We start from the raw sequence: 10,713 nt of genomic DNA on the forward strand, positions 1-10,713 counted from the left end.
ATCCCCCATGACCATAAGTCTGGGGGTCGCAACCGCCACCCCGGCTATTACGTCGGCCAGCTCAGGCAGGGCTGTTGATACATAGCAGGGAGCCAGGTATATAATCAACAGACCCACTTGAACCCCTTGCCCCCATTTCACCAGGAGGGACTCCACACCGTCTATCTGAGGCACAGTGGTCTCCCTCGGACAAAGGCTCCCTCGGACAAAGGCTCCCTCGGACAAAGGCTCTCCCTTATAACGACCGCTACCCCACCGCCCCTTGCAGCTCAAATCTCACAGTCCTATTTTCCAGGCTCAGTTACAACTATTTCCCTGGTTGAGGCACTTTAATTGTGATCGGTTGGTTTGAAGGAAAGAAAAGAGAAGGTGTAGGACGCCAGAAAAGCATTCTTGACATATTTCCATAATCAACATTGCTTATTTCTTCTATCTAACGGAAAAAAGGCAGCATCAAACTACAGAAAACAGATTATTCGGCTGGAACTGTGTGTATGTCTGGGTGCACGCACGGAACTTAATTAAAAACTCCAGTTCCAGAGGCAAATATAGGAAGTCCTCGAATTGCAACCACAATTGGGGCCGCAACTACCGTTGCTAAGTGATTCAGTCATTAAGCGAGACATCCTCAGATGGGGGCCCAATTGTACGACCATTTTATGGTGTGGTTCTTAAGCAAGTCACAGGCACGGACGATCAGGAAACTTTAATTCAGTGGGGCCCCCAACCTTTTGGGCACCAGGGATCGGTTCCGTGGAAGGGGCTTTTTCGTGGACCCGAAGGGGCGTGGTTTCGTGTACTGCCTATATCCCGCGGATGGGCCGTTTGCTTCTTTGCGTGGACCGGTTTTGGGCACGCCGCAAACCGGTACCGGTCCACAGCCCAGGGGGTTGGGGACCTCTGCTCAAATTTACAGAGATTACGGTTGCACCCAAAGGGAACTTAAGGAGCTTATCTGTTCAGCAAGAGCCTTGCTGACCATGTTCCAAGTTCCTAGTCCTCATTATAATATACAGGTAGTCCTCGACCTACAACAGTTCTGTCATGTGTCTGATTAACGAAACACTTAAAAGGACTTTCAGGCATATTTTTATCCTAAAAGCATTTATTAAGGTTACAGAGATGTCAGTATGGCATGGTGGAAATGCTTAGATCTGAGATTCTTTTCGGTTGCACATACATTCCAGGCATTTTTCCCTCCCCTATTTTGGGGTCATGGTTCACATCTTCCAATTAACTTGGAAGATGTGATTTACTTCCAGTTTCTTTTTCCCTGGCTTTTCTTATTCTCCTCCCCTTTCACTGTTGCCTGATTTAACTATAAAAATACCAGACAGTTCTGCATATTGTCAAAGCAAGAATATACAGCATTTGCAGCGTTGACAAGTTCATTTCGTGACCGTCCAAAGTTACAACGGCCCTGGAAAAAGTGATGTGACTGTTTTTCACACTGAAAACCGTTGTAGCATCCCCGTGGCCATGTGATCCAAATTCCGCTGCTCGGGCAACTGACTCGTATTTGTGACGGTTGCAGTGTCCTGGAGTCACGTGATCCCCTTTTGCGACCTTCGGACAAAGTCCACGGGGAAGTCAGATTCCCTTCACAACCGTGTTTACTAACTTAACAACTGCGGTGATTCAACTTGACCCCCGTGTCAAGAGAGGTCATAAAACGAGGCAAAACTCAACTAACAACTGTCTCTCTTAGCAACATAAAATTTTGGGCGTAAGTCGAGGACTACCTGTACCGCTCAGCTGTGAAGCTAAAAGGGCTTCAGCAGAGCTGGGGGTTTTCCCTGCACAGACCACTTTGCAGGCCGCAAAGCAAAGCGGTGGTTAATTTTATAAACTTTTTTTTTTGCCAGCGTCGTTAAGCAAATCGCTCACGACGTTAATTGAATCATATGATCGTTACGTGAATCCTCCATAGACTTTGCTGGTGGGAAACTGGCTGGGAAAGATGCAAATGGCGATCGCCAGGATGCTGCAAATGTCCTAAGTAGGTGCTGGGTGTCATGAGCCTAAATCAGGGGTCTTCAAACTTGGCCACTTTAAGACTTGTGGACTTCAACTCCCAGAATTCCTCAGCCATATGTGCCTGGCTGAGGAATTCTGGGAGTTGGTCTACAAGTCTTAAAGTTGCCAAGTGCTGGCTGAGGAATTCTGGGAGTTGAAGTCCACAAGTCTTAAAGTTGCCAAGTGCTGGCTGAGGAATTCTGGGAGTTGAAGTCCACAAGTCTTAAAAGTGGCCAAGTGCTGGCTGAGGAATTCTGGGAGTTGAAGTCCACAAGTCTTAAAGTGACCAAGTGCTGGCTGAGGAATTCTGGGAGTTGAAGTCCACAAGTCTTAAAGTGGCCAAGTGCTGGCTGAGGAATTCTGGGAGTTGAAGTCCACAAGTCTTAAAGTGACCAAGTGCTGGCTGAGGAATTCTGGGAGTTGAAGTCCACAAGTCTTAAAGTGGCCAAGTGCTGGCTGAGGAATTCTGGGAGTTGAAGTCCACAAGTCTTAAAGTAGCCAAGTGCTGGCTGAGGAATTCTGGGAGTTGAAGTCCACAAGTCTTAAAGTGGCCAAGTTTGAAGACCCCTGCCCTAAATTGTCACCATGTGGCTTTTTCGGGATACGGTGCCAGTCGTAAGTGTGAAAAATGGTCATCATCATAAATTATTCTTTTCAGGGCCACTGTAGCTTTGGTAACAGTGGTCGCTAAACGAATGGTTGTAAGTTGAGGACTACCCATAAAATGAAGACGACGATGATGTAGGAGCCAGAATTCTAGTCCTCTCTTTAACTTGGGTGACTTTGGGACAGTCCCTCCCTCTTGGCACGACCCACCTCACAGGGTCGTTGTTGTTGTGGGGACAATGGGAGGCGGGAGTAGTACCAAAGAAAAAGCAGGGTAAAAATGAAATAAGTAAATAAACAAAAATTATTTGCAGGTAGTCCTCGACTTATTCTAGACATTCATCTCTCTGAGACGGTATAGGTTCTCCTGCTTAAGCAGGGGGCTGGACTAGAAGACATCCAAGGTCCCTTCCAGCTCTATTCTATTCTGTTCTGTTCTACTATTCTGTTGTGCTCTATTCTGCTCTGCTCTGTTCTATTCTGTTCTACTCCTATTCTGTTCTGTTCTGTTCTGCTCTGCTCTATTCTGTTCTGTTCTGCTCTATCCTATTCTATTCTGTTCTGTTCTGTTCTATTCTATTCTGTTCTACTCCTATTCTGTTCTGCTCTATTTATTCTATTCTGTTCTGTTCTACTATTCCAGTGGTGGCGAACTTTTTAGAGACCGAGTGCCCAAACTGCAACCCAAAACCCACTTATGCATCCTCGAGTGCTGGCTGGGTGTGGCCCATTGGCTGGGTGTGGCCAATTGGGGGTGGCCCATTGGGTGGGCGTGGCTGCGGTGGTAACGGCAGACTGGGTGGGACTAAAAAGTTCAATCAATCAATTCCAACTTTGCAAGATCTTTTTTTTCCTGCGAGAAGTTGACATTGACTGATTGAACCTTTTTTTTTTTTGCACACGGCGGCGGAGGCCTATAGTGAAAAGGTTTTATAAAACCCAGCTGAAGGCCTAGGACTGAGGCGACGGCGCGCGTGCCCACAGAGAGGGCTCTGTGTGCCGCCTCTGGCACCCGTGCCATAGGTTCGCCACCACTGTACTCTGTTCTACTCCTATTCTGTTCTATTCTATTCCATTCCATTCCATTCCATATTTTCTATTCTATTCTATTCTATTCTATTCTATTCTATTCTATTCTATTCGATTCGATTCGATTCGATTCGATTCGATTCGATTCTCAATAAAGTTTCTATTCTATTCTATTCTATTCTATTCTATTCTATTCTATTCTATTCTATTCTATTCTATTCTATTGTTAATATTCTATTCTATTCTACTCTATTCTACTCCGTTCCATTCCATTCTATTCTATTCTATTGCTCAAAACGAGTCCAAAAGTTCTGTTGCTAGGTATGACAGTTGTTGAGTGAATTTTTCCCCATTTTGCGACCTTTTCTTGCCACGGTTGTTAAGTGAAGCACTTCAGTTGTTAAGTCAATAACACAAATTGTTAACTGGCTTCCCGGTGGACTCTGCTTGTCAGAAGGTCGTAAAAGGGGATCACACGACCCCGGGGCGCTGCAACCGTCATAAATACGAGTCATTGGCCAAGCGTTTGAATTTTGATCACGTGATCATCAGGATGCTCCAATGGTTGTAAGTGTGAAAAACGGTCCTAAGTCACTTTTTTCGGTGCCGCTGTAACTTCAAACGGTCACTAAACGAACTGCTGTAAATCGAGGACTTACCTGTATAGCCGAGGCCACCCAAAATCCTGGCAGGCCCAGTTTTTTCAAGCTTTATAAATGCTTGAAAGAAATAAACTAAACATCTCAGTCATTTCCAAAATTTGGTCGTCCAGTAAAAGTGCAACAATTTCAATCCACAATCACAGCCTGAAGCATACAATGTTCCTCCAGATGGAACCCACAAAACCACATTCCGCTCCTTTGCTTTCGGCCAGATTCCCATTTTGGCCAGACAACAAAGCCACAATAAGGAATCTTCTTACTAATCGAACTAAGGACCACAGAGGCAAAAATCAAGCCGTAAAATAAATCAAATGTTTACCCGTGCACCTGCCAGAAACAAGGGCAGCCGATGAACCAGCAAAAAAAATGAAAAAAGTTATGAAAGTCTGCAAATCTTTTATTTCCTGGAACGGATCTAAGGCAACTGGATAAAAGCATCAAAGCAACCCATTTAACTTTCTTGAAATAAAAAACTATTGATAAAGAACAATTTTCCCCCCCCGGACAAAACAGTTAGTCAACACACACTCACCCTCAAAAGCCGCACAACTCTACTTTGCAATACAGGTAGTCCTCAATTTACGACCACACAATTGAGCCTAAAGTTTCTGTTGCTAAGTGAGATGGGTTGTTAAGTCCTTTTTTTTTTTTTTTTTTTGGCCCCAATTCACAACCTTCCTTGCCACAGCTGGTAAGTGAATCACTGCAGTTGTTAAGTGAGTAACAAGGTTGTTAAGTGAATCTGGCTTCCCCGTCGACTTGTGAGAAGGTCGCAAATGGTGGTCACATGACCTCAGGACACGGCAGCCGTCATAAATATCAGTCAGTTGCCAAGCGGCTGGATTTTGATCACTGGCCCATGGATCCGGCAGCTGAGTCTGAGGAATCAGAGGAGGAGGAGGAGGGGGGAGATCAGAGTCAGAGGAAGGCTCTGAGCAGCTCCAAGACTTACAGTCTGACGAGGAGCCTGGCCCCTCTACTTGCGCTCAGGGTGAGACACAGCTGTGCTGGGAGCCTGAGTTGGACAGTGATGAAGAACAGCTGGGACAAATCCCGGATGCACGAATGCGCAGGAAAGAGAAGCGAGTAGGACAGAGGAATGCAATGGGGTGGCTCCAAAGGCAAAGGAGAAGGCATTAGGAAGCCATGCCTTGGCTGAATTATAAAAGGGAAGGTGTGGGAGGTGCTGGTTGCCGAAGGCAACCGTTCGTGTTGAGGATTGAGTTTCTGTGAACTGTGTTTTATAATAATAATAATAATAATAATAATAATAATAATAATAATAATAATAATAATAATAATAATAATAATAAATAAATAAAAGTTGGAAGGGACCTTGGAGGTCATCTAGTCCAACCCCCTGCTCAGGCAGGAAACCCTATACCATTTCAGACAAATGGCTGTCCAGTCTCTTCTTAAAAACTTCCAGTGTTGGAGGCAGGTGGTTGCACTGGTTAATTGTTCTCACTGTCAGGAAGTTTCTCCTTAGTTCTAGGTTGCTTCTCTCCTTGATCAATTTCCATCCGTTGCTTCTCGTCCTGCCTTCAGGCGCTTTGGAGAATAGCTTGACTCCCTCTTCTTTGGGGCAGCCCCTGAGATACTGGAAGACTGCTATCCTGTCCCCCCTCATCCTTCTCTTCATTAAACTAGACATACCCAATCCCAGCAACCGTTCCTTGTATGTTTTAGCCTCCAGTCCCCTGATCATCTTTGTTGCTCTTCTCTGTACTGTTTCTAGAGTCTCAACATCCTTTTTACATCGTGGTGACCAAAACTGGATGCAGTATTCCAAGTGTGGCCTTACCAAGGCATTGTTTGCCTTGGACATTTATTCAGGTCTGTGAATAATAAAAGGGGTTTTTGGTTTTTTCCTGCAGTTCCAGCCTGCTTGTTGGAAGAGGGGTTTCTCCTTGCGAGCTTAACAAGGACTCTCGTAGGCTGGGACAGAACAGATCAACTAACCATGGAAATGCTGCAGCGGTTGTTTAAGTGTGAAAATGGCTATTTTTTTCAGTGCAGTTGTAACTTGGAACGGTCACTAAATGAACTGTTGTAAGTCGAGGACTATTTGTAGTCAATTTTTTGGAAAGAAGACCCACTGAATCTGAGCTTTTGGAAAAACAACATAAGGCTGCTGTTTCCATCCTGGCAGAGATCGTCTCCCCAAAATTGGTTCCGGATAATTATAATTACAATTATCAAATTAGTTTTTCTGGAGGAAAAATACAGGGAGTCCTCAAATTCCAATCGTTTGTTTAGTGACTGTTTCAAGTTGCAACAACACTGAAAAAAGTGACTTAGGACTGTTTTTCGCACAACCACTGCAGCATTCCCGTGGTCCCGTGATCAAAATTCAGACGCTTGGCAACCAGCACGTATTTATGGCGTGTCTTGGGGGGTCATGTGATCCCTTTTTGCGACCTTCTGACCAGCAAAGTCAATGGGGAAACCAGATTCATTTAACGACCATGTTACTAGCTGAACAACTGCAGTGATTCACTTAACAACTGGGGCAACAAGGTCGTAAAATGAGGCAAAACTCACTTGACGTATCTCTCTTAGCAACATAAATTTAGGGTTCAGTTTGTAGTCGTAAGGCTACCTCTACATGAAACATCCATTAAAATTGTCCTGGTTGTTCAATTTCCCAGGCACTCTAGCAGTCCTCCCCGCTTGAGGATGACCTACCTTTGAAATTACTTAGCAACATAAATTTAGGGTTCAGTTTGTAGTCGTAAGGCTACCTCCACATGAAACATCCATTAAAACTGTCTGGGTTGTTCAATTTCCCAGGCACTCTAGCAGTCCTCCCCGCTGAAGGACAACCTACCTTTGAAATTAGTTCGTCGTGATTGGCCAGGTGAGCCCTGCAGTGGATGCAGCTGTACGTGCGATGGCACGAAGGCAGGTACGCTTGGAATGTCTTCGACCGGGTCATCTTCACCATTGGGGCCACCGAATGTTGCGTGAACTCGGAGGTGGCCCAGGAGGTCCTCCTACACGACGGGTCGCAGGGGAAACACTGGAACACGCAGGTAAAGGCCGTGATTTGGCAGGATGTGGGTGTGGCGCAGGCTCCACACGCTGGCAATGCCTTCGGGATAACAGGACGGGGCACAGGAGCCAACCAACCCACGTTAACCTGAGCGGACAAAAGAATGAGAAAGAATGGGTTTTCCAAACAACGGTCAGCTCTCGTATGAACCTTCGGCATTCCAGTTCTGAGTAAGCTATCTCAGGCTGCTGCCATGTCAGCCTTCACAGGTAGACCCAGAAAAGAGCCCTGGTGGTGCAGTGGTCAAAATGCAGTATTGTAGGCTGACTCCGCCCATAGCCAGGAGTTCAATCCTGACTGTAAAGCACTGTGAAGCGGTATATAAGTCTAAGTGATATTGCCATTGCTTGCTTCTATCCTTTCCTTCGTTCTCTCCCTCCCTTTTCTCCTTCCCTCCCTCCCTCCTTCCTTCTCTCCCTCCCTTTTCTCCTTCCTTCCTTCCTTCCTTCCTTCATGGTGGTGCAAAAGTTAGGATGCAGTATTGCAGGCTAACTCTGCCCACTGCCAGCAGTTCGATCCTGACTAGCTCAAGGCTGACTCAGCATTCCATCCTTCCGAGGTCGGTAAAATGAGGACCCAGATTGTTGGGGGGCAAGATGCTGACTCTGTAAACCGCTTAGAGAGGGCTGTAAAGCACTGGGAAGCGGTAAATAAGCGCTATTCCTTCTTTCATTCATTCCTCCCTCCCTCCTTCCCTCCCTCCCTATGGTGGTGCAGTGGTTAAAATGCAGTATTGCAGGCTGACTTTGCCCACTGCCAGGAGTTTGATTCTGACCGGCTCAAGGTTGACTGAGCCTTCCGTCCTTCTGAGGTCGGTAAAATGAGGACCCAGATTGTTGGGTCCAAGAGGCTGACTCTGAAAACCGCTTAGAGAGGGCTGTAAAGCATTGTGGGACGGTACATAAGTGCTATTCCTTCCTTCCTCCCTTGCCATGGTGGCGCAGTGGTTAAAATGCCGTATTGCAGGCTGATTTTGCCCACCGCCAGGAGTTCAATCCTGAGTAGCTGAAGGTTGACTCAGCTTTCCGTCCTTCTGAAGTTAATAAAATGAGGATCCAGATTGTTGGGGGCAAGATGCTGACTCTATATACTGCCCAGCGAGGGCTACAAAGCATTGTGGGATGTATATAAGTCTAAGTGCTATTGCTATTGCTAACAGTGTTTCTCAACCTTGACAATTTTAAGGCATGTGGACTTCAACACCCAGAATTCCACATGCCTTAAAATTGTCAAGGTTGAGAAACACTGTGCTAGAACAAAGAGGAAGCACAATCAGATCAGCTAATTCTACTTTATTGTAAGGCTAGAGGTAGTCCTTGACTTACAACCATTTGTTCAGTGACTGTTCAAAGTTACAACAGCACTGAGCAAAATGACTTATGACTGGTTTTCACACTAATGACCATAGCAATACCCTCTGGTCACATGATCAAAATTCAGACACTTGGCAACTGGCATGTATTTATGTAGGAGCTGTGCTGGCACAATAGTTAGAATGCAGCATTGCAGGCTGACTCTNAAGGAAGGAAGGAAGAAAGAAGGAGGGGGATGGAGGGAGGGAGGGAAGGAAGGAAAGAAGGAGAGGGAGGGAGAAAGGGAAGGAGAGATGGAAGGAACGAAGAAGGAGAGGGAGGGAGGGAAGGAAGGAAGGAAGGAAGGAAAGAGGGGAGGGAAGGATGGAAGGAAGGAAGGAGAGGGAGGGAAGGAAGGAAAGAGGGGAGGGAAGGATGGAAGGAAGGAAGGAGAGGGAGGGAGGGAAGGAAGGAAGGAAGGAAAGAGGGGAGGGAGGAAGGAAGGAAGAAGGAGGGGGAGGGAGGGAGGAAAAGATAGATTCCTCCAACCACGTTTGTAGCGTGTGGTTGTAGGAGTTGTGGCATCACCGTAGCACCCAAACATCCTATCCCAGCAATCCCAGAAGAAAAAAACAGGAGTCATCTACAAAAGGGTCCCCAGCCCCCTGGCTATGCACCAGTACCGGTCCATGGCCTGTTAGAAACCAGGCTGCACAGGTGGAGGTGAGCGGCAGGCGAGCGAAACTGCACACACGTGGGACCTAGATTGCACGCTCCTCCTCACCCCAGTCCGTGGAAAAACCGTCTTCCACAAAAGCAGCTCCAGGTGCCCAAAAGATTGGGGGACCCCTAATGTACAACACGCAGGGTAAGGACTGTAATAGCCGCTTGATAGAACAAACAGGGAGAAGACTTGCAGAGCGCATCCACGAATACTACTTAGAGCAGGGCTCTTCCAACTTGGCCCTTGGATGACTTGTGGACTTCGACTCCCAGAATTCCTCAGCCAGGCACGCGTGCCTGGCTGAGGAATTCTGGGAGTCGAAGTCCACAAGTCATCCAAGGGCCAAGTTGGAAGACCCCTGACTTAAGAGTCAGAAGACACAATGAAACCTCTTTAATTTCACAACATATGAACAGACTCAACCATAGTTTCAAACTGTGACCATCCTAGACCAAGCCAAGTGCAAAAACGCTAGGGAATTTCTAGAAGCTTGGCACTCGGCCATCGACAGGCACATAGAGATAAGCAACGTTTACACACCGTTCAAAACAGGCACTGTAATCGGTTTATTTTACAAGGAAGGCGAGAAGAAATGAAATAATGCAGCTCTTCTATCAACAAAGATTTAAGATTTTAAACCAAGACATTATTCTTTTAAAAGAAATTCCAGCGAAAATACTTAAGGCGCGTCGAGATTATGCTTTTCTGGCGCAGGAACTTAAGAATAGGCAAATAATTTTTAGATGGGATATACCGGTGGGTATAATTGTAACAGTGGCTGGTAAGCGCTACAGAATCAACTCGATTAAAAAAGCGAACGACTTCATGGCGTCTGTGCTGCAAGTGGAGCGTCCACCTGCAACCCAAAAGACTGATATAGTTGAGCATTTGATTGTGGACCTCCCTTTTACTTCTGGTGCTAAGGATGCAAATGGGCGTGTGAAAGATGATGCGAAAGAACAAAGGATGACTCGAGCAGCCCACAGACGTAAGGAAAAGGAATTACAACTGACAGCCCGCCCATCAGCTGATAGTTTGACACCTGCTACTTCGGAGCCAGTAGGTGGCGCTCGACCTAAGGTTTTTGCCAAGTCTTATGCTTCAAGTATTGCTATAGGATTGAAATCAGCTGATGACTAAAATCTCATCTTGGAATGTGGGAGGGCTTAACACACCCCACAAAAGACGTAAGGTTTTTCATTACCTAAGACATTTTAATAATGATATTACATGCTTACAAGAAACTCATATTGTGGTTAAAGACCAAAAATTATTGTTAAATTCTAAGCTTGGAGACCTGTTTGCTGCACCTGCCCTTAAAAAAAAAGC

General features: G+C 46.0%; 1 protein-coding gene across 1 annotated transcript in view; it reads right to left on the reverse strand.

Annotated features, from left to right (window-relative positions):
- The window catches only part of LOC107298108 (protein yippee-like 2), a gene marked incomplete at its 5' end in the record, with an annotated part of 35,592 nt that extends 28,137 nt beyond the window's left edge, over positions 1 to 7,455 (reverse strand). Inside the window, one exon of the mRNA XM_015827470.2 lies at positions 7,144 to 7,455. Within this exon, the coding sequence (XP_015682956.2) occupies positions 7,144 to 7,455 (312 nt within the window). The remainder of the gene's footprint in view (positions 1 to 7,143) is intronic.
- Between the last annotated feature and the right edge of the window lie 3,258 nt (positions 7,456 to 10,713).

The sequence above is a fragment of the Protobothrops mucrosquamatus genome, unplaced genomic scaffold, assembly GCF_001527695.2.
Source record: "Protobothrops mucrosquamatus isolate PMUCROS unplaced genomic scaffold, P.Mucros_1.0 scaffold3722, whole genome shotgun sequence".
In the NCBI taxonomy this organism is placed as follows: Eukaryota; Metazoa; Chordata; class Lepidosauria; order Squamata; family Viperidae; genus Protobothrops; species Protobothrops mucrosquamatus.